At 30.5% G+C, this 27,439-nt stretch overlaps 1 protein-coding gene and 1 long non-coding RNA gene across 7 annotated transcripts; one reads left to right on the top strand and one right to left on the bottom strand.

Annotated features, from left to right (window-relative positions):
• Window positions 1-27,439, bottom strand: LOC724501 (Axis inhibition protein). Of its 6 annotated transcripts, XM_026443723.1 has the most exons (9): window positions 7,566-7,811; window positions 6,723-7,008; window positions 6,191-6,346; window positions 5,146-5,950; window positions 4,648-4,812; window positions 3,104-3,789; window positions 2,691-3,001; window positions 2,272-2,567; window positions 1-2,158 (listed from the first exon to the last, which is right to left on the bottom strand). In XM_026443723.1, the coding sequence occupies exons 3-9, from the start codon at window positions 6,255-6,257 to the stop codon at window positions 2,032-2,034; spliced, it is 2,457 nt and encodes an 818-aa protein (XP_026299508.1). In that variant the 5' UTR covers window positions 6,258-6,346; window positions 6,723-7,008; window positions 7,566-7,811; the 3' UTR covers window positions 1-2,031. The 6 variants fall into 6 exon arrangements, with proteins under 6 accessions (XP_026299508.1, XP_006564443.2, XP_016770718.2 ...); XM_006564380.3 differs by lacking the exons at window positions 6,723-7,008; window positions 7,566-7,811 and adding an exon at window positions 26,991-27,438; XM_016915229.2 differs by lacking the exons at window positions 6,723-7,008; window positions 7,566-7,811 and adding an exon at window positions 14,464-14,603.
• Window positions 17,378-21,012, top strand: LOC102655842. Its single transcript, XR_409949.3, has 3 exons — window positions 17,378-18,410; window positions 20,075-20,167; window positions 20,246-21,012. It is a non-coding gene; the product is annotated as an uncharacterized LOC102655842 (long non-coding RNA).

Raw genomic sequence — 27,439 nt, 5'->3', positions numbered from 1 at the left:
TCTCATATAATCCAGTGAAAATGGCATTATTATTCTCAATACTTTTGATATACAATAATAATCATTATTAATTAATTAGGTACAGGAACACTTTATCATTCGTGGTATTAATTAAAGATAATCAATTACATACAATAAATTGTTATCAGCCATGGTGCATCGCCTCCTTCGGCATCAATTTCCAATGTAGATACTACATTTTCTTAATTTCATTCCATCAAAAGTTTAAAAATCTGTTGTTTAGGAAGCGAGCGCCTACGACTATTAAGAATCGAACCAGTATGCGAAGGCCATTCGAGAAGATTCAATCACACGTTCGATTTTTAATTTTTCTTTTCTCTTCTTTTTTTTTGTTCTAATTGGTTTCCTAACAAAATTGTTAAAGACAGAGAAAAAGAAAAGTAAGAGTGATCGTATTATTATTGACGAAAACTCGACGTTGAAACGCAAACGTTTAGAAAGTAACGATGCTGATAGTATTCTTTAGCGTTATAACGATTACTAATGATTAAGCTTGCAAAGACTACGATGAAGTTTGGAAAAAAATATATACAAAACGCTCAATGTATCAAATTTATCCTCTCGATATTAGACCCGCTGGTCTCCAATTTAATAAGTATCTCTTAACCTTTTTTTTCCTTAGGCTTACTTCGACCTTACTGCACTAAAAAGGCACAATTTTTCGCACCTGATAAAACATCGTTACGGTCTAGATACTAATTAATCTTTTTTTTTCCACCAAAGTACTTGTTTCCCCGATGCCAAATGCATATTGCGCGTCTATTTTTCCAGTATGTGTTACGTTTATGCAGGAGCTTATTTTACAATGTCAAATGGATGATAATGGTGGTATGACAAAACATGATTCTTAAGAAGATACACTATTTTGAAGCGTTTAAAAAATAAATAAAATGTGGACATTTTTTTCACATATAATTACTAAATGAAAATTTTTATAATATAATATAATTTTTAATAATAATGTAATTTTAGCTTTCCATTTAATAATTATCAATAAAAAAAATCCTATGTTTTATTGATACCTTAGACATTTCAATGTGGTGTACCTTCTTAATATTTTTTTTTCGCAATATCTTCGAATGCGCGATATATTACGTATATTAAACAGAGCGTGTGTATTTATAATGCACGTAATATATCTTCTTAAAAACTAATTTGTAATAATGTTCTTTCCTATGTAAATCTAGGGTCTATACAGACCTTACTAAGGCGAATCTACGCGGGCCTTTGTACAGTCGTTTGGAAAACTATGGGAAGTCTTTAAAGGTAGTACATAATCCTAACGAACTAAAAAAAGAGGAAAAAGTTTAAGTTTTTTTTAGACAAATATTTAATAAAATATTGATAAATAAATTTTGATAAAGTAATTTTTATTATTATGTTCAGCAATATTTTAACTTTATTATTGTTTAATATTTATTACTTAAAGTTACAAAAAATATTTTTTATTGTTTTATTTAATTATAAGATCTTATTAGCTTGCACTTAACACATTGATTTTCCAAGATTATTTTTCTGATTAATTTCAAATTTGAACATATTATTTTTTCTATAAAAAATGTTTAAAATATAACGTACAATTTTTTAATATTTTAATTCATTAATTCAGTTGTTATAAATATTTAAAGTTGATTTTTTGACACTGAAAAAAGAAAATATTTTTTTTAAAAGGCCGCTATTTCTTCAGTTTTCAAAATTATAAAAAAATTGTACACTATATTTTAAATATCTTTATGAAATGTCCTACCAAGCATGACAATAAATAATGTTATATTTACTATTTTGTAACTTTAAATGATAAAAACTATACAAGAATAAAAGATATTGTTTAACATGATATTAAAAGTATCAATATTTTATTAAATAATAATTTAAAGAAAAAAACTTAAAATTTATCCATTTTTTTTTTAGGTCGTCAAGAGAGTGTACATCTTTAAATAAAATTAGTTGCGGCACTTGTTCGAAGATAGCACGTTCTTTTTTTTTCAGAATAATCCTTGTTTCAGACTATCACTCGAGCGTCTTAACTTGCGCCATAACTTTACCCTCCCATAATGGTAGGACTTCAGAATCGTCGGTTATTTCTTCTTGAATAACCTTTGTATCCAAGTCTTCGCACTCGGTTTTAAAGAAATATCTAAAAAAAAGAAAAAAAAAAAAGAATATATATAATAAATATATAAATAATATTCAAAAATAAAAAATATTACAAATGAAACTATATACAAATAAAACTATTTATGCATTTACCGATAGCTGCCTTTTTTAGGAAGATATTCTTTAAATTGTTTTAAAGTGATATTGTGACCAGGAATTTTAGTCCTATAAGGAAATTGTTCGTCACAGAAACTGAACACAACGGTGGTAAAATCTCCAATATCTTGCTTCGTCTTCTTTAACGTTGATTGATTAGATTGGACATAAGATTGACTTTGCATTGTAGGCTCATAAGATGATTGTTTAGAAATATTAGAATGACGCTGTTTATTCGAACGTGCTCTATCTTCTTCTATTAATCTTCTTCTTGCTTCTTCTAATTGGGTTGCCTATATAAAAAAAATATATATATATTTAGATTTCTGATAAGTATAACTTAAATTATTATTATATTCTACTTGATTTATATATTATTAAAAATAAATAATATAATATTAAATAAAAATGTTTACTGTATGAGGTTGTGGTAAAGGTGGCATTCCTGGATCTGCAACAAAAGGTTGAGCAGGAACACCCCATGTTTCCCTGTTTGTCCTTTCCAAAGAGCCACTACGAGAACCATACTTCTTTCCATGACGACTATGTTTGATATCCGCTTTTTTATCAGTTTCTTTAAGCCATGATAAAAGACGAATATCTTTGCTAATTGTCGATGGTGGTGCATCACTTACAACGCTAACACCACTATCAGTTAATTCCGTCATAGATTTCTTTGTGGCTGATCTTCTAGTCATGTCTGACCTTCGGAATCTTTGATCATGACCTATAAAAAAATATAATATAATAAATGTAGAATAAAGAATATATTTTGATAAAAATTTAAGATTCAATGAATTATTGATTTTATATTTGTTCTAAATTATACCTTGAAGATATAAGTCTTGTTTATGGAGGGAATCGGCATAATCAGATGGCACGGATTTAGATTTAGGCAAGTGAGATCCTAATGAACTCATGGAGCCAGCTCCGACAAGATCGCTGCCTTCTTGAAAATCGTGAATATTACCGCTATCTGCTGAAAATGTAGAGAACACGTCCTTTTCTTTTCTTTGTTTGTACGGTCGTGGATAATTGTGCGTAGAACGTCTTCTTTCAGGCGAATGCAGTCTTGGAGATGAAAGTCCTGGAGATCGAGAAGGCGTTAGATCCGACCAAACTCGTGACACATGTTGGTCCAAAATTGCTTGATCGTTATCTTCTTCTATCATTAACTTTTCTCGTAATGCATCAGCTAGCGCTTTGGCGCTAAGTGCTCCACTTGACATTTCCAATGATGGATCTTTATTAATCGCATCACTCTCTTGCAAATGCCTATCGAGTTTTTCCTGAGATTCTCGTTCACGTTTAACGTTCTCCAACTTCTCAATAAGCACTTGAGCAAATTCTTCCGGTTTCAGAGGATGCATTAAGTCACGCGGTACTCGCTGTGTACGAGGGATGATAGTATGATGCGCCAGCGGATCACGATTTAAACTAGCTGAATCTTTAATAGCTCTACTTTGTCTTATATATTGTTTTTTACTTCGTTGTTTACTTATTGATGCTCCATCACTGTAAATAAGAAATATTTAAAATTTTATATGTTATTAATATAATAGAATACGAATATAATTTTTTTATTTTATCCTAAAAAGTAAAGCTAATTGGTTATATTTATATCAAGCAATATTATTTTTATTATCTGCATAAAAAAATATCTAAAAACTTAGTATAAAGATATTCTTAATATTTTAATACCACAATATTAAATTATTTTAGTTTTAACTCTTTGAATAAAAATATAAATAATAAAAAACAAGCAACAAAACAAATAATTATATTTCTTTTATTAAACTTTTGAAAATTTTAATATTATAGATACAGAAAATATATTTTTTCAGCTTTTCATAACTATAAATTTTAATAATTATAATATAATATTTATAAATTATATATATTATTATATATAATTATTAATTATATATATTATATATATATATTATTTATAAATTATATATATATATATATATATATATATATATATATATATATATATATATATATATAGTCAGTTAAAATATGAAATAACTTAACACCTTGACTAAGTTATCTCTAAAAATTTACTACAAAAAATTAAAATGAAAATTGTGAAATCAAAAAAAATTTTATGTATTGTATCTGAAGATTTATATATATAAATTTATATATATGATGTAACATGAAATATAAAATAGTAAAAAAAAAATGAACATAAAGGAAACATTAAATAAGATTACATTTATTGAAATATTTTTATTGTGAATTCTATTTAGAGAATTTATTTAAAAAAAATAATAATTAGAATGCAATTATTTTTAAATAGTAATAATCCTATTATAATATATATAATATGTATATAAATTATTTATATATAAAATAAGAAAAACGTACACTGATGAATCGGTGAGAGACATATTGTCTGACTCAGTTCGTGCATCACTGCTTAAGCTTTGAAGTTCTGAATCCTGTCTGGATACTGGGTTATATGAGGAATATTGTGCGTGCAGTCTGGGTGCGAGCATATGATATGGACTAGTTCCATGTTGCAAGTAAATGCTATAGCGCCACGCAATATGTCAAATCAAAATAAAGAAAATAAACAAAAAATTAGAAAAAGTTTTAGCAAAAAATATATTATAACAAACCTCAATACATTTAATAAAACAAAAAAATATTCACATAGTATATGTTGTTCTTTAATATTTAATTTCATGAATTTAGGAAATATTATGTATTTATATAAAATATACACTACAAAACATTGCAGAAAATCCACACAACAAGCTTAAGGGAAAAAAACAAAGTTGTTTATTTAATGCAAATCTAACTCTAAAAGCATACTAATTAATAAATATTTTAAGTAAAAATTATATAAAAAATATATATTACCCAGCATACGCTTCTGGCTTTGGTCGAAGATCCAACGCCCTAGTTTGTTGAGTAGCCATAAGCATATCTTTGGTCAATCTCAGTTCACCTCTCAATTCCCCAGGCGTTTCACTAGCTGAATGTGAGCTATGTATGGAACTAACAAATTCACTGTCTTCGTGGACAGTGGGCAATAAACTTGGCCCACAAGAAACAGACATTTCTCGACTGGATCCCGAACTAGGACATCCACCAGAATCCGGGTTTTGGCAGGACTGAACGTATTGAAGATACATATCGGATCGAAGAAAGTTTGGATATGTAGTCTCGTTAATAAGACGTTCAACTTCCAACTGTACAGCATCAAATACTTTTTCATCCGCTCTTCCTTCTTTAACCCGACGAATAGCCTCCTTTCGAACATCTTCTGGTATAGCTAACTGTGACTTGAGAAAGAACTTTCTATAGATAAGTTTAACCAATTGATTTATCCTTTCAGGATCATCTTGTTCCTTGAGGCCCTCACAGGCAAACCAGAAGTTAAGAGGATTGGCATGAGGTCTGCCTTCTTGATCCAGATATTTTCTGAACAATTCCAAGCCCACTGGATCCTGCAGCAAGGAATGCAGGTTCCTGGCCCACCGCAAGCAAGCAGGTGGTGAATCACTTTCCATAGTTGTCGTACTGCAGCAACCTTCCGGTTCAAATCCCAAAGGTGCCGAAGCATCGCAACCTGAAGCTGTTGGTGTTGCAAGAGAAGAACGCCTAGGGGTCAGAGTTGGACTCTGTGGACGGAACCTGCTGACGTAGTTTCCTGTTTCCTCTCCTATAAAATTTTTAATTTACTTTTATGCTTATAGTATTAATAACATAAAAAATCAATAACCTATAAAATATTATATATATTTGTTATTTATGTCACATAATGTTTTAATTTATTATAATTAATAAAATTATAAATAATTTCATTAAATTTTGATAACTTTATTAATTTATAAATATTTTCTCAATAATGTATATAATATACTTATATATATAGCTTAACATATATATCTATATAACTTACCAGGCACTGGTGGCCGTGGAGAGTTTTCATTGAAGCAATGTGCTTCGTTCTGTCGAGATCCACTCATCCTATCTATTATGGCCTTCACGTATTATTTTGCGCTTTATATTTAATTTAGGCCCACAATGCCTCTTAGTAGACATGGTTAATCCAAACCTAAGACAAAAATTTTTCATATATATTATATATTGTCATATATATTTTCATATATATTTCATATATATTATTATAAATTTAAACATATATATGTATTTATTTTTAAACATTCAATGATAATAAAATTTTCAAATATATTTATATTACTATTTTTTTATAAAATAATAAAAAAGCTATTAAAAAAAAATCTGTTAAAATCTAATTTATATATAATTTTTATAGATTAAATTTGATATAATTTATATCAAATATGGGATATATAATAATATAATGTGGGAAAACATATTCTTAATTCAGAATACTCGAATACAAAAGCCCCAAGCTAGGGATGCTGGATCGATCGAGCCCTGTGGTGAGTCATGTACCAATTAAGCACCTAAGGATGGTTTTCCTATCCCGAAGAACTCTAAGGGCGGAGCCTGACAGAAAAACTGTAGGGTAGCTCCTGGCAGTCTGCGCATTGAAAGATGCTTCTCTATATATCCCTATTGGTCCGCGCAGAACATTTGTGTGGTATTGATCGACAAAAATTATAACGCAATCCATTGAACACTACAGTCAACCCCAAATCCAGCTCAGTTTCCAAAATAAAATTCACAGGAGAATAGAATTTTATTTTGACAGGATGGATAGATATTAATAGTTCCATAGAGTAGGGTATCCTATACAAAGAAAAGACTATTATATCCCTAAGGTTTAGTCTTTTGTTATGATGAGCTATAGAAATATGATTTCATAAGCCTCCTATTATAAGTATATGAATTATGTTTATATTTGCATGGATAGTATATAATATTATTAATTAATGATTTATATTTAGTGTAATAATGATTATTGTCCATTTAATATTTAATATCAAAACAGTATCATTATAAATATTAAGTACACTAAATTTTATTACAAATTATTTATTTTAAAAATATTAATCTAAATTTAACTCCAGATCTAATTAATCTAAATTTGAATTCAAAATAAAAATAAAGATTAGATAATATTTACTTACTATATTTAAGATGAAAATTGAAATATATTATGTAAAAATATATGTAATAAATATAAGTAAATTTTTGATATATATAAAAATTCTATATATATAACTATAGAAACTTGATCTCTACCTGGATAAGAGGGAAAATATGAAATGAAAAGCTGTCATAATGAATCATCTCACTTCAGTGCACATTTACCTGTATTAAAGGATGAAAAGAAGTGTACATACCATTTTGCTGGTGCTTTTTAGGAACGACCTTGGAAACTCTATAGCTTTACAAAATCTATTATAATTTGTACAATTATATTGACCTCTAGCACAAGTACCTTCTAACTTCTTTTGTTATAGAACAGAATGAACATACGATACCACTGTTGACGCGTCTCTAGGCAAACTGAGCTAAGGCTGCGTCCTGACCAGGACTGACGCTACAGTCAGGACGGGTGGAGTAGGGATACAATGTCTGATCTTGTCAGAATGAGAACCGTACAATTCTGATATTTCTATTCTAAACAAAAACATAAAAAATTTTAATCAAAAAAGTCATATTAATATTAAAAATCTATTATTTTTGAATGATTTTTAAAAGATTTATTTTAAAATAAATATAAATTTTTATCTATGTGTATATATTTTCTTTTCAATAATTAATTTTCATAAATTATTAAACATAGAAATATAGAAATAATAATAATATAAATATAATAATATAAATATATAAATATAAAATAATAGAAATAAAACATCAATCTCATAATTTGCATTTGTTCTTAAAATAATATATTACATTATTAAACCATATAAAATTTTCAAAAACTTTTTCTTAAATTCTATAAATTTAAATTTTATGTATTTATAAAGATTAAAAATAAAAATTACTAACAATAGTTAGTAATATATATAAAAATAGTTAGTAAAATATAATATACTAAACTTATTATTTTAAAGAATATTATTTACCTGATAATTTTGATTGCATAAAAATTAGATAATAATTAAATAATTAATAATAATAATTAAATAATTCATTTTTTAAATATAAATGAATTAAAAAATTATAATGTAACATATAGATGTTATTTTTTTTATATAATAATTATATAAAAAAATTTAAAATAAAATAATTTAATATTATCTCAAAAAAAATTTCAAAACTTTTAAAATTCACTTATATATTTTAAAATCAAATAAATAAAATCACTATTTAAAAAATTATTTAAATTATATAATAAATTAATACAACATTTCATAAAAAAGAAAAATATAATGCTTCAACCACCTGTAACCACAGATACTGCTTCAGTAAAAAAACCGTTATGATTTTATTTACAACTTTGTTCTTTTCATGCTAACAGATGGCACTAAATTCAGTTTATCATAATTCGTACGTTATAAATAATTATAATAATATTTTTAATAAAATTTCTTTATATATATTTAATATATAATATTAAATGTTTAAATATTTATATTATATACATATATTTTAACAATATAAGTTTATTTAAATAAGAAAAAGAATTAATTTTTAAAACTCTAAAATATTTTTTTTAATTTCAAAATTTTATTAATAAAAAATATTTTTATTAATGTTATAATTATGCATTTTTAAAAATGTTAAATTTAAAATGAGATTTCATTGTCAATGTAACGAATTCTACAAGATAAAGTATCTTCAAAGTATCCAACCTTTTAAAAAGAAGTACTTCTTCGTTAATCATTACGAATATTTGAAATATAAATTCAAGGATGATTCATCATTCAATGTAGATACTTCATTAAAAATCTTCAATTTAAATAATGACCAAAGTGTGAGAATAATCATTTCAACCTTATACACATTTCCCTAATATCTTCTTCATTTTCTACTTGCTTAATGATGTCCGTCGTTATAATTATTCGAAGTACAGCACTGTGAGATATAATTATATGTCGAAAGAAATGCATCGCGTGAATGAGAAATTATTAGGATTGTTGCCTATAATGTTAGAAATTTTTAAGTGCAGAAAAGGTTCATTGAATTTTAATTTTTAATAAATCATCCTTCAACTTTTCAATACTTTTCAAATATTAAGGCTATTGTTTCAATATTTGAATAGATATAAAGATTTTACTTTTTGAAATATATAAAGTATTTATTTTATTTCTCATTTTCGAAACTATATTAATATTAATTATATATTATTTTTTAATGAATTTTGAAATTTTAAAATAAATAAATTATATAATAATGATAATTATGAAATAATATTTTTAACATTATATAATTACATAAATAAAATTGATTAAAATTCACAATATTATTATATAATTGTATAATTGAATTGAATTTTTTAGGTGAAAACCATTAATTTAGAGAGAATATAAAAAAGCCATCTGGCCACGATAGGAACAAGATTCATCTCCAAGTGACACGGTATGTGCTCTTTTCGCTTGGTCGGTAAATACTAGGATCGGTGTTACCCTGCATACCGAACAGCTTGATATCGACGAATAAAAATGCCGTGGATCTATAGAAGGGTATTCGTAGATATTGAAATTTTCTCGAGCGTACAAAAATGTATCAACCATATGGAATTTAAATCCTGTTTCCCACTCGCATTGCATTTTATTCGTCCGAAAATATTTCTCGGTTTTCTCGAGAATGTTGAAATATTAAAACTTACAATACTGTTATTTTTTGCAACGCTATTTCAATGATCTTATTCTATTTTTGTACTTTTCTTTCTGAAATATTTATTATTCTTTTATTCTGAAATATTATTAAGTTGTAAGTTACAAATATTATTATTCTAAACAAATGATTTATTTATTATGTAATTGCTGTAAAGTAACATATATTATTTTTTAATAGAAAATATGAAATTCTATTAGTAATATTGATAATAATAATATTATTATTATTATTATCAAATGTAAATGTAATTATTATGTAAATTTTAATTGCAAAATAATTAATTTTATTTACAAATATTAGAATATATTTAATTTTCTAAATATAATAATAATAATAAAATCCAACATATTTTTATATTATTATTAATTATCAATTTTCTAAGCCAATTTTCTAATCATTAAATATTTTTATTATTAATTAAAAGGCGAATCCAAATATATTGTATTGCATGTTTCTTATGCAGTTATTACTTTGCATATATGTATATATATATATATATATTTTAAATTTTCATCCAATTCTATATATCAGGTGTCCCAAATTATTTTATCTTTATCAAAACTAATTTATATTTTATATTAAATTTTTCTTACTGCTTTATATTAAATTCAATATATTTAAAGAAACATAACTTTATATATTAAAGCAATTAAAAAAATATTATAAAATTCTAATTAAATAATTATATTAAATATCAATTGCAATGACGGATAGAAGGAAAAGTAAAGTAAAATAATTTTCAAGAAGTTTTCTCTTGAACGTAATTAGCATTTCCCAAAGATGCTAATATTTATCTTTTACAATGAAAAAAAGATTGAAGAAATGACAAGTATTTCGAAGTCACCGGTTAGATGACGAGGCGAGGGAAGGGCCCTAGCTCTCAAAGAGCGTGGTTCGCCGAGCGAGGCGTTCCGAAAACCTGTAATTACGGACCCGACGTACATCAAGCGGTGCCGCCAGCCGCCAGCCACCAGCCACCAGCCGGCGAGGTCTGTGTCTTCCGTCTCCCTTTTTGCCTTTTTCTCTCCTTCATCGCTTTCCTCGTCTTCCCTCTACCTGTACCGTCCTGTTCGTACTTCTTTCTTTCTTTCTAACCTCTTCATCCTTCTCTGGTGTACGTTTACTCGTTCGTTCTTCCGTTTTCTTTTCTCTTTTGTCTTCTCTTTCGTTCTTTCTGTCCACTTTGAGCGGCCTCCCGCTTCGACTCCGACAGCGGTCCACCTTATTTGACCCTTTCCCCCTATACGCATCCAAAGGACTCTCCGATTCCTCTTTTATTTTATCCTCTTACTTTACTTACTCTCAGTTTCTTTCTTTCCTCTCCAGCATTTCTTCTTCTTCGTCTCTTTCTTTTTATCCGCTTCTCCTGGCCCTTTCTCTTCTTTTTCACATCTTAGATTGCTCTGTCGGCAATCGCGGCTTGCTACTTGGAATTGTCCGAAAAACAGATTACAACAGGAAGAAAGAACGAGTGGAAAGGGAAGAAGAAACGATGAGTAACATTTTTCATTCCTCTTCTTTTTTTTTTGCTCTTGTTATCTTTGATTTCATTACGATATAAGTTTGTATATCGAAATTTATCGGGTTTTCTATATATCCTTTTACACATTCTTTGAGCTCTTTTGCAAAATTTTTCGTATTTCATTGATAACGTTAACATCGACGAAATTAGATATATGTATATATTTAATATTTTATTTCGATCATTTTTCATGCAAATCTGATCATATTTGTACATTTTAGAGATACATTTTATGATAGATATTAGCGTGGTTTAATAAGATACTGACAAATTGAAATGATTTGCCGGAAACCAGAAATGTAAAGAAATCTCAGTACGGCACTGGGCAATCCGAAGCTTCTCAAACGAGAAAAGCACACACGACGCCCATTCAGCTAACCCTTTCAGGCTCTCTCTCACCCTTCCGGTACCTGTAAGTTTTCTACCAACCCACCCATCACGTCATCCTCCTCATGCGTCACCTTCTTCCTCCTTCTTGCACCTTTAGGTCTCTCTAGCTGTGCTTCGACCTCCGGTAAAAATCTCTTTTACGCGCCCAACCGAGGAACTCTGTCTCAGACGATTCTATGCTTTTCTTACGACCACCATTTAAATTTCCACATGGCTTTACAGAGTATAATTCGAATTTTTTATCTTTCTCGACATTTTCGTTCGCCCTTCTTTTCGTCGACCTTCGTTTTTTCCACGCAGCAGTTACGAAACTTTCGTTAACACGACCGCGAAAAAATTTCTGATTCTTTCTCTCTTTCTCTTTCTCCTTTCTTTAAAGAAATTTTAAATTCTCGGAAAAGCCGAGCTTGAAAAAATAGAATGGATCGAAAACATATCAGCTTTATACATTTTCCACACCTATGACACTATAAATCTAAATATTGTATTGCATAGAATTATACTTCACTTTTCTTTTCTTTTATTAAACTATTTTTAAGTAAATTTAAATACAAAAGAGAAATAAATGTATATTTATGAATCAAATACTTATTTATTAAAAATTGAAATATATTAAATCATATACTAAATCATTTGTTTCATTAAGTTTTTTATCTCTTATTTAACAAATACAAAAATTTATTTATAATTATTCTATAAGATATTTAATTACAATAGATATATTAATTATTAATATGATAATTGTAAATATTAACAGATATGAATATTTTTTTAACTGTAAATTGTAGTGAAAATCTAAGAAACAAAAAAAAAATATCTTATATTTATTTTCTAAAATCATTAATAGAATTTTTGTTATGAATAACAAGTAGAGTAAAATATATATATATCAAACAGAGAATCTATCACTTTATTGTATTGAATTTTTTGCTTTCATAAATTAAAAGAAACCAAAAATTAATTTGGAAAAATGTCTATGACTAAATAAAACTTTCATTAAAAATATCAAAACATTTTGAAATCCATGCAACTATTGTGTGTTTTGAAAATAAAAATCAATTATATTCAAAGAGAAAACGTAAAAGATATACTTATTTGTAATTTTTTGATGGGAAATATTTTACTTTTCTAAATGAAAATTTTTATTTTTTAAATAATTGAAATAATAATGAAATGATTAAATGGAAATAAAAAAAATTATTTTAAAATGTATATATATAAAGAAAAAAAAAAAAGAAAAAAAAAAAAGAAACAAAGAAAAAAATTCACTAAAAATAATATTTTTAAAGAAGCTTACTTATTAATCTATTTATTACATTTATGACCGACATTGATATGCAAGAATCAAACGTCAATAAGATCGGTATATTAGAGTTGCTCAGTAATCAACATTCAGTAAAGAAGTGAAATCTCCTTATCAACAGTATTTCAAATAAATCTTTACAATAACACGAAAAGAAACATTGATCAATTTTTATCTCGTTCATTTCTTGAATTCTTTTAAAGCTAAAAAAAAAAAAAAAAATATATTATATTATACTATTTGTATAATTCAAGCTTAAATTACATAGCGTTCCAAAAGCAAATGGTAAACTATGTTATGATAACTACACTATATATACTCTTTTAGAGGTGTTAGAAATTATGTATCTAAGTATTGAGTGTCCATCATCACGATTATGGATTATCAATTAAATAATAAAAGCAATGTTATCAATGTCGAAACGGAAATGATCCCGATCAGGCCATAAACATGGCTTCTAAAGTCTTTTGAAGTACCGACAAGGATTTGTTAGTGAAAGACCGAGCGGAAACGGTCAAAGGCGTGTCACCGTTATCGCCAGATGACTTTATGTAGTGGTATTATGCCTCGCGAGCTGCGAATCTTTCAAAGAAACTTCTAAGGGACCGCTCGGCCGGCAGCTACATCGACCGTCGGTCGTCGACCGTCACGATCGCTGCGACTGTCGACCGCCGACCCTCGACCATCGACTTAGGAGAATGTTCACTGACGTGTCAAGATTCCTCGTCGCCCCGCCTTTCTCTTCTCAATTCCGATTGACCTTCATTCGTTGTTCCCTCTCCTCCCGCTCTTCACAATTAAGTATATGCTTTAGATTATTCCGACCAGACAGATTATTTCAAGATCAAAGATAAAAGAAAACATTTTCATTAGCATTAATTAAAATATTCTGTTGCGAATGTCATATTTTTAATATTATTTAAAATTCCATAATATTTGAAGATGTAAGATGTTTTTGATTTGTATGAGAAAAATTGATGTTTTGTTAATTTTAAAATTATAAAGATAAATTTCATTTTTTTGAAATAAAAGTAATTATATATTAAAAAAAAATTAATTGTTAATTTAAAAAATAAGTTATAAATTTTAAAATAAATTTAATAAAAAATATAGATTACAGTATTTAATTCTTTTGTTCTTATATAATATAATAATATTTAAAAAAATAAAGTTTAATGAAATGCGCTTCTTAGCGCCTTTTCATTGCCAACTTTACAAAACTATTCTAAAATACCTCATTCTCGTAGTGATACATTGATATATTTTCTTCATTGGTTCTTCTTTATATTCACTTATCTTGTACATTTTATATGCTTTTGAAGCAACCACTTGTTTGTGTCATTCACGTGTTACATGTAAATATCTCTTGTGCAAAATGTCCATAATTATAGGTAAACTTAATACCTTAATAAATTGTTCTGTTGTTTCTTGTCTGTTGCAGAAATCATACTGAAACTTGTCACGCACAATTTCAAATTCGAAAGTTCCCTTTTTATATAAAATATATGTGATAGAACAGAGAAAAATCACAATTATAGTTCATATATAAAATGATTGATGTAATTAAACAGGAACTATAATTTTCAAATAATTACACTGTATACAGAAATTTTGAGGATGCAATCATTCAGGTAAAAATATTTTTATGATTTTCGAAAAAAATCATATTTTTGATAGTTCGTGTTAATGTATTTATGCATTCTTCTTGTTGTTTATTTTTGCACGTTTCATCGAATTACAGTATTTAATTCTTTTGTTCTTATATAATATAATAATATTTAAAAATATTAAATAAATAATAAATAATATTAAATAAAATAGCACACAGAAATAATTTGCCATTGTTATTTTTGTTATTTAAAACAAAAATATATTTTATCTTCATGAAAATTGTTTAAGCTCTGGTTCACAATGCAATCACCAAATCACTAGTCACAAATAGGGAATTAAATTTTGATTATAACTATAGTTAGATTAGTGAAGAATCACAAAGCTTTTGTTGGATAAAACATTCATAAGAATCGGGCTTGTGTTTCCAAAACATTTTCATCTGTACAAAACCCATAAAACGTTCCACGCATGGCTCTCGCGAAATATCGAGTTTATGTTTTGAAACAGGTTCATAAACCATGTCTGTGTTGACATCATTAAAATTACTAACTGCTTCACATTTTGTTCTATGTATACAAATCACTAAATAAATATATCATCACTTAAACAAAATAATATAGTTTTCACAGCATATATATTATTTTTATAACGATAAAAATAATTCGATACAATTAAAATTATAATATTTTTTATTATAAAATTGTACACAGTGGGACAAATTCTATGAAAATTATAGGGAATTTCACTGACTTGAAACTGTTAGCGAAACAAATATTTAAACGCACAGTTAGATTATATATCGATAAAAATGCCACTGATCAAACAAATGTATACTCTCTGATTGCCGGCTTGAAACTTTATTTTTATGAAATCTTTTCGTTTATACCGAATCAACGAAACGAGCATAAAAACAGGGACTGAAGGAACGGTTCGGTTGAATGTGAATACGACAAAGGATGCCGAGGAAGACCTATGCCCCATACAACGTACACGGTAAGACTGAAACTACACAGTGACCGTAGAGCCAAGGGAGAGCGAGCATTATCTCTCTCCCTTGGCCTTCCTTCTCACTCTTACACCATCTTTCTTCGTCTTCTTTTCTTCTTGCTCTGCCACACCTCCCTTATGGCTACAACTGCTTCCTTCTTTCTTTCTCTTTCTCTTACAAAGTTTCCCTTCCCCGTGTTCCCCTGCCGGTTCGACCATGGTGGACGTAGGACAAAAAAGTGGTAGGGTCCAGGTATAAGGGCAAATTCTGAGTTATATATACGTACCTATCCATACTTTAAAACTTGCATGAAAATGCGAAGGTTTTCATAAATTTGAACAAGTAGTTAGCTTTAATGATGAGATCAAAGTATTTTTAAATTGTTAAATTTATATGATGAAAAAAAAAATGAAATAAGGTTATATTTTAAGATTAAAGAAGTTTATATTATTATTGTATAAAATACTGGTATTAATATACCAGTGGTGATATATATTAATATTTCTACTAATTGAATTATTTGTATTTTTATGTTTTTGATTTTTTTTTTATTTTCATTATTAATCATTATCAAGGAAATATTTCTATCACTATTTTATATTCTTATATTCCATATAAATATTTAAATGGAATATAAGAAATATTATATTATTGTAAATTTAAAACTAAATAAAATTATTAATTTTTAATATTAAAATCCAATCGCTAAATAATCATTATTATAAGTATCATTTGATTAAAAAAAAATTACTATATTAAAAATATATATCAGTTATTTAAGTAACGCCACCTATCGTTATTGAGTTTTACTATCATTGGCGCCATATTTTTCTTTCTGTCTCACATATATTTACATTTTGATTACAAATATAATTAGAGAAATATAATAAATATAATAAAGAAATATAATAAATATAATAAAGAAATATAATAAAAAAATAATTAATAAATAGTAAAATATATTAATAGAAATAAATGAAATATATTCGTCGCTCAAGAATTAAAAAAAGAAAGAATAAATAAAGTGGTTACTTAAATGTGTAAAGAATGGAAAAGCATAAGTAAAATCGTTTATCGTCAACTGTTGTCTAACACAGACGATCTCTTTAACTTCGTGTTCAATGAAATTCGATTGAAGTCGTTGCCAAACAACTACTTCCCTCCAGGTAAATTACAAGCCGACGCACTGATTTATCTTATCCAACTGCTTTAACCACAAATTTGTCGTGACGTTCTACGTAATTCTATCCAATATGCAATGTCAACTCTTTTTCCATTTTTTTTTTCCTAATAGAATGTTTTCCAACATCGTTAACGAAATATTTAATTTCCTTTACTTTTATCTTTTATTTTTATTTCATAATTCTAATAAAATGATAAAGTTAAACTATTTATAATAAAAAATACAAAAAATATATTTTATAAAATATCTCTCAAAATTTTCTTATGTTCCAAAACTCAATCTTGTACACGCACCTCTCCTTCAATGTATTTAAATTAGAAACAATTGTAAATTTTAGTTTGTCGTGTAATTAATGGAAATAAAATTATTGAATATAATGGAAATCGGCGATAACCGAAAAAAGAACGAAGAATTGGCGAAAGAAGAAGAAGAAAAAAAAATAAGAAACAGAAGGAAAGCGACGAGAAACGGTCTACCGAACCGCCGAAGAGAGAAAGAGAGAGACGGATTACGAAAAGACCATTTGCGAGCAAAAGTGAGGAACTGTATAGTAACGCATTGGTACTACTTGCACAAGGCGGAGCGAGCAAGATGAAGCAACGGCGTGGCGGAACAAGTGAGAAAGAAGAGGAGAATGAGTGTGTGAAAGAGAGAAAGAGAGAGACAGAAGGATAGAACGAATGGCGCGCAGCAGTGGGGGAAGAAGAGGGAGAATTACGATGAGAGGGTATAAGAGAAGGAGAATCTCCGTTTGATCTTGCCGCCGCACGCGATCCCACACACATATATGCGCATGTTCTGGCCTCTCAATATGGATTCGCATGAATGCACCAACACATCGCGCCAGTTAAAATCTCTCTTCTCTCTCACCTTGCCACACAGTCCTGGGTGCTTCGATCGACAGTGCACAGCCAGGGTACTCTGTTGCTCTTGGATGTGTATAATAAACACCGTGCGAGCCAACTCAGCCGAGTCGCCTATAATTTCTCGCGGAAAATTATATGTTAATGCGCCCTTAATGGCGTCGTTCGTTAACGGGATCGTTGTACAGGCCCAAGGGATAGAACCGTGCCGAGAGCGCAATTCGATTCGCTCGAGCATGCCGCGAGCAGCGCGCGAGTCGTCATTCAACAACCTCGCGGTCATAGTTTCTTGTATTGCCTTTTCTTCTTGTGTGTGTGTATATGTGTGTGTGTACACGCTTCTTAGAAAAATCTCGGCGAATATCTTTAAAGCTGATATTATAATTTAGCGCGCGTACGCGCGCGCACCGATTCATAAATGCTCTTTATATATGGTGCATTATTCAATGATTGTATTTCTGACTTTACATGGAAAAACAATTTTTTTCCTTTATATTATAACATAATATTTTATATTGCCGTTGCGGCTTTTACAGGTAAGCTAAACTCTTTGAACAAGAATCATCATTGCTTTAGAAATAATTTCTTTTAGCAACACTTTTACATATATATATATTGTAATGTTTTGAATTTTAAATACTTCCCTTAATTATTATTATTATTATTAATCGAATTAATCTTAAAGATCAGTGACGAGTTATATTATATGAAATTGCCACATAGCATTTTAATTGTCAACTCTTATTTGATGAATCATAGGAGACCAACAGTTTTGATTACTTCACATGGCGCAAATAAATTAGTTTACATAATTTTTTCAAAATGCAAAAAATAATAAGTATATAATATATCAAACTTTGCAGAATTGAATATTTTAAATTGAAAAAAATTACAAAGAAAATATAGATGCAGTATTGATTCTTAATAGATTAAATTCCAAATCTCTTATCATAAATTTAATGAATAAGCTTATAGAATATAAGTTCTGATGATATATTTCAAAATACATTGCTTCATCGTTTCCCAACCATCGTGTCCCTTTGACCATCTTCATGCGACACAGTATGTACCAGTAGTAATTATGGATGACACGGAAGCCAGAAAGTTAATCGAATTCATATGCGCAAAAAAAATGGGAAAAATCTTGCACGAATCGGGGAACGATCGAAATATTCACATGATCGAAACGAACAATTATAGGAAGCATCAGTACAGTATCGCGATAAGAGGATAAAAAAGACGATAGAACAGTCTTTCTTCCCGAAGGTAGTAATACTCATGACTGTTTGATCGACCTCTTCGGACGGGGAAAAGAATTTCCCGTGGGTCCATGGTAGTGGAACAAAGTCCTCAAAGAATAAAGATCGCCCAGCTAAAAACGTGGCAAGAGAAGTGGCGCCTTTGACCCTCATTGTCTGCGCTCTTTGCCCGTCGCATGCACGGCCTAAAGGACTCTGTTTATCTTTTTCGCTTTCTTCTCTTCCCCTTCGTCTCATTCGCGACAATACATACATACTCTCTTCCCCTCTTCGCGCCCTCAGTAAGCCCCTATATGCGTAACTACACACCACGGAACCCTGTCCCTTTTCGAACGGTTTTTCCTATCAATCTTGTACATGCGGTTCTCAATTTTCTCAAATCGATGATTGGATGATTAAACCTTTTGAATCATATCAAAGGGAAACTGTATTGATATATATATATATGAAAATGTTTATCTTTGGTAATATAATAAAATCAGATATAGAAATATAAATAAGGAAATACTTTTTAATTTGTTCATCTCTTTATATAATGCCGATTTATATCCAAAAAACAACAATATTTACTTTATAAATAAGTTTATCAGATTTTCGTAAACAAGTTAATAATAAATTTTTGGATCGTTTTTCCACATTGAAAAAATTAAATTCGATCAATTGTACTATACGGGGTTTTATTTTTTAAAAAAATAAGATAGTAAAGTGATTTAAATTTTATTATATTTCTATAATTCAATTATCGATCAATCGTAAACAATAGAGCTACTTGAAACTTTCAAATTTAAAAAACATTCGCAAATAGTCACGAGCAAGCGTATAATAAGAAACCAAGTTTGAAAACTCGGCTTCCATGAAAGAAACGCCCTAATTATATCTCGTGGAAAAATAGGTACCGAGCAATTACGTGTTTTCATTGTTTCTTTTTTTTTTTTTTTCAGGCCCAGTCTGCTCGTTAGTCGATACTCGTGGTTACCGATAGACTAACGAAACCTCGAATAACTGAATCAGACGATTCCCTTCTTATATAAAAGGTTTGTTGTCTCATTCACCGGCTTATATCTCGCGCTCGTCGATATACACAATTGCATGTAGATATATTCTTGTTTTAGTGTACTTGAGCCGTGATAGAGGACCGTATATGCGACCGATGTATCACTGATGATACACTGAAAACCAGGTATAGTACCCACTTGGTCGCACGAGAAAGAGGATTGACACACAAATTGAAATAAACTGAACTGACGACACCGAGAAACTGAATGATAAAATGGGTGATGGGTGAAACGAGAGCACAAGAACGAGAGAGAGTGTGTGTGTGTGTGTGTGTGGAAGGGGTCTCACAAACAGAGTGAGAACAGTGCTACAGACAATAGAGACAATTATTGCACACAGACGGAGGAGGAGATGATGGATCAAACGCGGTACCATTTCGGCGCCCCTTTATCTCCTTTCACTTATCTTTTCTTCTCCTCTCTTTTTCTACCATCCCTCTACCCACTATCCACCCCTGGTGAGCACTTTCCTCCCCCTCCTCCTCTTATCGTAACACGTTTCGTGTTTATTTCGCCTTTTAACCTGTTTAACTTTGATACAGGCACACACTGTTGAAATGCGATTCAACATTGCGCATTCAATCGCTCGTTTTTACCATTAACGCACGCAGAATAAGATAATTTTATGTTACGAACCTTTCATTTAATGAAAATGCCGCGGATGACTATAAGATACTTATAGAATAATGTTTTAATATGTATAAAGTAAACAGCGAACATTGAATCACACATCGTATGGCCTTTTCAAAGCGTAAATGTTGATAATGTAAATCCCTGCTTTGTAAGATTAAACATAGAGAATAAATTTTCTTTTAAAAAATAAACAAAGATATCCAAATATTTAGAAAACACGCTCCATAGGCAACAAAATTACGCTACAAAATTATCGTATCGCGAAAGAATAAAATTAATTACTTAAAACGCGTCCTCCAACGCGAATTTTCTTACCCAATTACACAACTATACTAACCCTGTGTGTATAAAGGCAATATCACGAAATGGGATTACACACGCGTGAACGGTGGCTCGAGATCAAGCACTGGAGACACTTCTCCAAGGATTACGATTCGCAAGATTGAAAGAGTTATTTCAGGTCATAGGGTTAAGTGAACTACCCTGTGTAAAAGGGAGCAACGCATGAGCCCACCCCTCTGTTGTGTCGTGGCGTGTACACACAGTTATGGGAATCCCCTAGCGCGAACCGAAGATCGGAGAAGAGTGGGCGGTACCCGGTCCGTGATCGTGCCGTTTGATACCACGTGCTCAGCGTGGTTAAAGCACAAGGGAACTTTATGTCCTCTCATTTTGATATCAAAGAGTTCTTCCCCATTCCAGGAGGGAAGATCTTTAAATCGATGTTCTTTGACTTTGGCGAAGCTTTCGCCGGTAACATCCTCCTCGTCGCCCTGACTCCTTCATCTTCCTGTTATTCTTAACTCTTATTTTTGTATACTACTTTCCTTTGCGTGCGCTGAAAGTGACTGGTAAAAGCTTTCACTTTATTGCCGATAATTGCAGAAGAGGAAGAGGTCGTTGTTCAAAGAAGCTTGTTAGATGCAATAAACGAAAGGTCAGGAAGACGCGATCCTCCTTTTTTTTTTTCCTTTCCTTTTTTATTTTCGTAGCCCACCCGATATTGGTTGTAGCGGCACGATTATTAACATTTATACCCCCCCTTTTCGATTCAATGAAATATTGTAATCGTATTAATAACGCCGGTACGATTGTTCTTCCCGTTCGAGCCGATACCTTCGCGATACGGAAGTGAATCACTTTATTAATATATCTGTACCTATCTGTATATAAAATGAGTCATGAATATGATAGAAGAGTTATAAAAATTTTTAACCCACTTTTTATCATAAATTCTACTTGTTTAAATTTAAGTATGTATTTAATAAAATAACGGGCATTTTAAAGCTCACACGAGGGTTTTTTTTTTTTAATAAACTTTTTTAATGCTAGATTGCTGCTCTGGTAAAATCTGTGAAAATTACTTAGTATTAGACTAGTTTTAGCGTTAAAAAAATAATATTTTTGTTTATTCTCATATTAATTTTGATTGTAACTCAATAAAGCAATTATGCGCTATCGATTTCTTAAAGAATAGAATTGAATAAAAGTTTTAATCGAGTTCCTTAAAATAGATTAACCTCTTGCCTTATAATATCGAGTCACACTCATGGGGCGAACTATTCTACACAATGAAAGCAAATTGTATTTATAACATAATTGGTTTGTGAACCTTGACTTCTAATTTTTAAATTTCAAATCTAGGACTAATATGTGTTACATATTCATTATGATCTTTCAGATTTATAATATTTTGAATCCATATTTCTAAATATTTCTGATATCTCTAGATTTAAATATAAAATATTAAATATAAATCAAAACATTTTTTTAGTAATTTATATTTAATATAGTTTATATAGTTTTATATCAAAATGAAGAACAATTAATACTCATTTCAAGAAAGGATTGTAACACAATCATAGCATATTGTGGCATAAGGACTTGATATGATTATAAACACCTCCAAAGGTGTTGAAGCCATTAAAATTTAAAGATTCATATGTATCATGAATTACAAGTACTTGGATGTAATTTCTTATTCTAATAGAAAAATACTGTTGGAAATAAAATAATAAGTAATAATGAAATGTTGTTTTCGTGATATACAGGGTGAATGCAAAATTTCAAGTAGTTTACAACATAAAAATTAACTAAATTCTCATTTAAATTACAGTTCTTGTTATTTCGAAAGCATAAATGAAAGCGAGAAAATAACTAGTATATGCAACAATTCCATTCATGAAAATTGAAAGAGTAAATTGTTTAATGCCTAAGTCTGACAATCTTTCAAAAAATCAAAGTTAAATGTAAGTTCGTTTGTTCAAATGTAAAATGTTGTTCTTGAATTATACTATACCCATTTTACTAAACACAAAATTGTTAAAAAAAAAAAAAATTAACTAAATCTAGAAACGTTAAGAAATCAACTAAAATAAAAGTGTTTTCATTACATTTTAAATGAAAATGAAAAATAAAGAATGGTTTTGTTGTTAAAAAATAAAAAACTAAATCATTTTTTCTTCAACAATCAAAATTAAAATTATTGATACAAATAATAGTTTTTTTGATACTTCATTACTATCACTTTGGCACGTATGAACAAAAAAATGATAAATTAAAAAAGAAGATTTACCAAATCTATTATCACATCAAAGAACAAAAATGGGATAAAGAGGAAAACCTAGCACCGTTAAAAAATCAAATATTAAATCAAAGCATTCCATTTAATTTGCACGAGATTAATGAAAAACGTAAAACAAACGTCCGAAACGACAATTCCATTTTTGAATGGCAAAAGAGTAAATTACCAGGTGCCTACCGTCTCTCCAACGGAGCTTCAAAAATATCCGAGAATCGTAGAAGCAAACCGTGGTTCCCTTGCGAGTAACAATGGGAACACAGGAGAACGGCCGAGTGAAAGAGGCCGAGGGAAAGATGACAATATTAAGAAAGCTTACAGAAACGTTCGCCGTAAAGGTTTATTGGCGTGAAGGAGTTGTGGAGCGTGTCTACATCAAAGGCGACCGCTTCTGAACTCTCTATTCCCTTTCTACTTGAACCCTCGCCGACATCTCGTCACCACCTCCACTTCTATCAACTACCACTGGCGTCCATTCGCTCTGCCAAGGTTGTGCACGCAACCAGCAGACACTCACCCCCGAATGTGTACCCTAGGCACATTCACCACGTGCGAGTTCCTGCACCGTTGGTTATTAACATCCATTACCATCTCAAACGGGACGCATTGCGACGCACGATCGAATCTTCACATCGATTAGGAATCGGTTAACCGAACGTTAAGAAATGAATATATTATTTTTCCATTTCCTCGCCCTCCAATCCATCGCTCCAATTCCTTTATGTACGCGTGTTCTTAATCTTTGAAAAGTCTAAAAGATGTTTTGAAACGATTGATGGGTATAAATGATAAAAAAAGAATGGAAAGATTAAAGGATAGTTATGATGAAACGTTAGAAGATTAACCCTTGACCGATTCACCTTTAGTTGCAAGGTACATCAATAAAAAATTTAACTACATAGTAATATAATAAGATACTGCGTGTATTCACTCACTTGTTTTTCTTCTAGATAGATATTTTTCTATGCAGAAGATAAAATTTCATAATAATTTTCTAAAATGATGAAGATAGAATATTCAAATTTGTTTGAAACGGTTGTTTATAAAATTTATAAAATTATACTATGCAAGCATCTAAATTCTGTTCATGGGATATTTACTTTTTTAAAATAGATATAATTTCAATGGGATTCTGTATTATTAAAAAGATTAAATTCACGTTTGAATTTATCAGTTGTTATTAGAAAACTCAACCTAATTGAAGATTATCGAGACACTTAGCATGATGTGATACTTGAGAGTGAAATTATCATAATATTTATAATCTTTGAGATATTCAAGAATACTCTACAATACCAGTTAAGGGTTAATCATTTTGGAGTACAAGGAAAAGAAGAATTTATGGAAAAAAAACCGAATTTATTTTTAATATTCTATCTTGGAAATGTACTGAGAACCGATATATAATTGACAATTTTGAGATTTGAATATTATTTCTACTATCAAATGTATCTTGTTGAGATTCATACACGTATCTCACGATTGGAAAAATTGAGGTATTATCGGATAACGTTATGCGTTACAATATGTTATAATTGAATTATTACTATTTGGTTGTCAAGTCTAGCATGTAATTACCTGTAATCCATGCAATTTGTTCCACTTAGTCTTTAATTATCAGTGTTACCTATCTAATTAATCGGATAATCAAAAGTTTCATTTCTTTTACGTTCAAATATCATTTAATTATAAAAAAAATTGAACTAAATTTTATGAGAAATAAGAGATTTTAATCTTCATTGTATTTTCATATCATATAACAGATAGACTTGATTAAGATAATTACTTTCAATTAAAAAATATACAACAATTAATATTGCACAAGTAATATTGCACAATAATTTGCAATGGAAAACATTTTTGTTTAACAGAACTACATGTTCTTATTCGAGTACGGTATCTGTACGATGCATTAATTTAATGAGCTAAATCACGTATCGTGATTTACCTTTACTAACATTCCATGAACATCAGCCGATGAAATTTTCCACCGTTTCAATCATTCAACAGTGATTCTCCACTGTTATACTATAAATAAAACCTTCATCTCATAATGTATATGTTATGATTCGCTTAATTGATCTTAAAATTTTTCATAATAAAATCTAAATTATCTTGGAATCAATTGCAACTAATGATCTAAAAAGGGGAGAAAAAAAAAAAAATTAAATTTGACCTTATTGTCAATACCCCCTCCTCCCACCTAATCAGATCAAGCATCTTTCCAAACAATTCCTCAATGGGATTGTAACTGAACCAGGAAGTAAGTAGTGTCTTAATTATTCACTGCATTTATTGTGAACTGTCGTCAATTACGGAAAGAAGCCCAGAATAATGGACGGGGAGCTCGCGGAGGAGAGGATAGTAGGGAAGAGTGAGGGTGAGGGAAAGAAGAAGGACTCACGTCGACTACGATTCTATCGGTTTTTACTGAATTATTTATAAAATCACTGATTGATATTCACGATTATCAGAGAAGAGGAGCGCGCTCGCACAACGTAAGCATATGTATTGTTTTGATAAAGAGAGCAGAGGAAGAAATACGGGGAGAGAGCGCGTGTAACGAAATCGTGTGTATTGCGAGAGAATCGGCGGAGATGAGAGGACTCGCGCGCGGTGAGGTTTCAGGATGAAAAAGGAGCAGAGAAAAGAGGAAAAGAGAAAAAGGAAGAGAGAAAGAGAGAGAACGAAACGGACGTGGAACCGGAACGATCGCGGAGGCTCGAGGGAAAAAAGGTAGGGCACGAAGCGAGGAACGAAACTGCGACTGGCAGAAAAGCTGGTGGAACGACTCGAGAAGAAAACGCACGGTTGCGTTCGGTGGTAGGTACGTCAAGAAAGAGAGCTCGATTCGTGAATACACGCGCTCCGAGACGCGCAAAGCTCTCGTGGCTAGAGTGTAAGCAGAGTGAAAGAGAGCGGGAAAGAGAGGGAACAGGAGAGAGATGGATAGAGAAAGAGGGAGGGAGATAGTCGATTCCCGTGAAAGAAAAAGGTGTAGGAGGGAAAAAGAGATGGAACAGGGGGCACGGAGATGAGGACGAGAAGGAGAGGTAAACGAAAGGAACAAAATGGAAAAAAATAAAAATCCGAGCAGAAAAGGGACGAGAAAGTGATCGGAGCGAATAAAACAGGATCCGGGGACGTAAACATTGCAGTGTATTTTGGAGCGAGTGATGCTCCGTGTTACGCACGAGGAAATCGTTTGTGTTATTTTTTCGGTTTTCTTTTTTTTTTCATGAGATTCTGCCTGTCGACGACAGTTAAACATCGCGAGTTTTAATCTTCTAGTATACAAAACATTGAATTGATACACGCGCGATCCTGCGACAGGAAGAGACGATAGATAGAGAAAAAGAATGGTACAGGGGAAAGAGAAGTTAGCGGTAGATGAAAAAGAAAAGAAGCAGGAAAGAAGGCAAAGGAATAGAGAGAGAGAGAGAGAGAAAAGGCTGGAAAAAGAAGAGGAGAGAAAGCGAGCGAACCAGTGAGCGAGCGAGTGTGCAAACAAGAAAGACAAAGATAGGGAGAGGGATTTTAAGAAAGGAATCGGTGCTCTCGAAAAAGAGAAGACGGTAGTGGACTTACTCGGTATATCCGACGGTGCTTGTATTTGCTAATGCCGTGATGACGATGCGTCTCTTCGGCGAGACCGATGTTCCATGCTCGAAAATGTCAACTATTGACGAAAAAATGGTACGGACTGAAACGCAGACACATCGTAGCTCTCTTTCTCGTCCTTACTTTCTCGCTCTTTCTTAGCGACGACGATGATTCGGCGTGAACTCTCGACACTTCGACACGACGCACACACGCACCACACTCACGACGAAATATACACACTGCGTCGATCCACCGTAATAATAAAAGCAACTTGACACGCAGAAGGCATGCAAAGTGTTTCCCGCTCGCATCGAATAAACAGAGATCACGGTGAATTCACGGGAAATCAGACACTATACAGCTAGGCATTTCGCGGCTCGTCTCTCAGGCACATCTTGGTCGCCATCGAGATCTAACACGAGTGCGCGGGACGC

This window comes from Apis mellifera, linkage group LG11 (assembly GCF_003254395.2).
Source record: "Apis mellifera strain DH4 linkage group LG11, Amel_HAv3.1, whole genome shotgun sequence".
Lineage (NCBI taxonomy): Eukaryota > Metazoa > Arthropoda > Insecta > Hymenoptera > Apidae > Apis > Apis mellifera.
Note: the sequence above shows the minus strand (reverse complement) of the source record. Positions and strands in the feature narration are given on the sequence as shown.

Excerpts from the sequence above, each read along its gene's own strand:
- LOC724501 (XM_006564380.3), bottom strand. The coding sequence starts at position 6,257 with ATGAGTGGATCTCGACAGAACGAAGCACATTGCTTCAATGAAAACTCT. Across the intron at positions 4,813-5,145 it reads AAGCCAGAAGCGTATGCTGG|CATTTACTTGCAACATGGAA; the intron begins GTAATATATATT and ends GTGGCGCTATAG. Across the intron at positions 2,159-2,271 it reads CCTAAAAAAGGCAGCTATCG|ATATTTCTTTAAAACCGAGT; the intron begins GTAAATGCATAA and ends TCTTTTTTTTAG.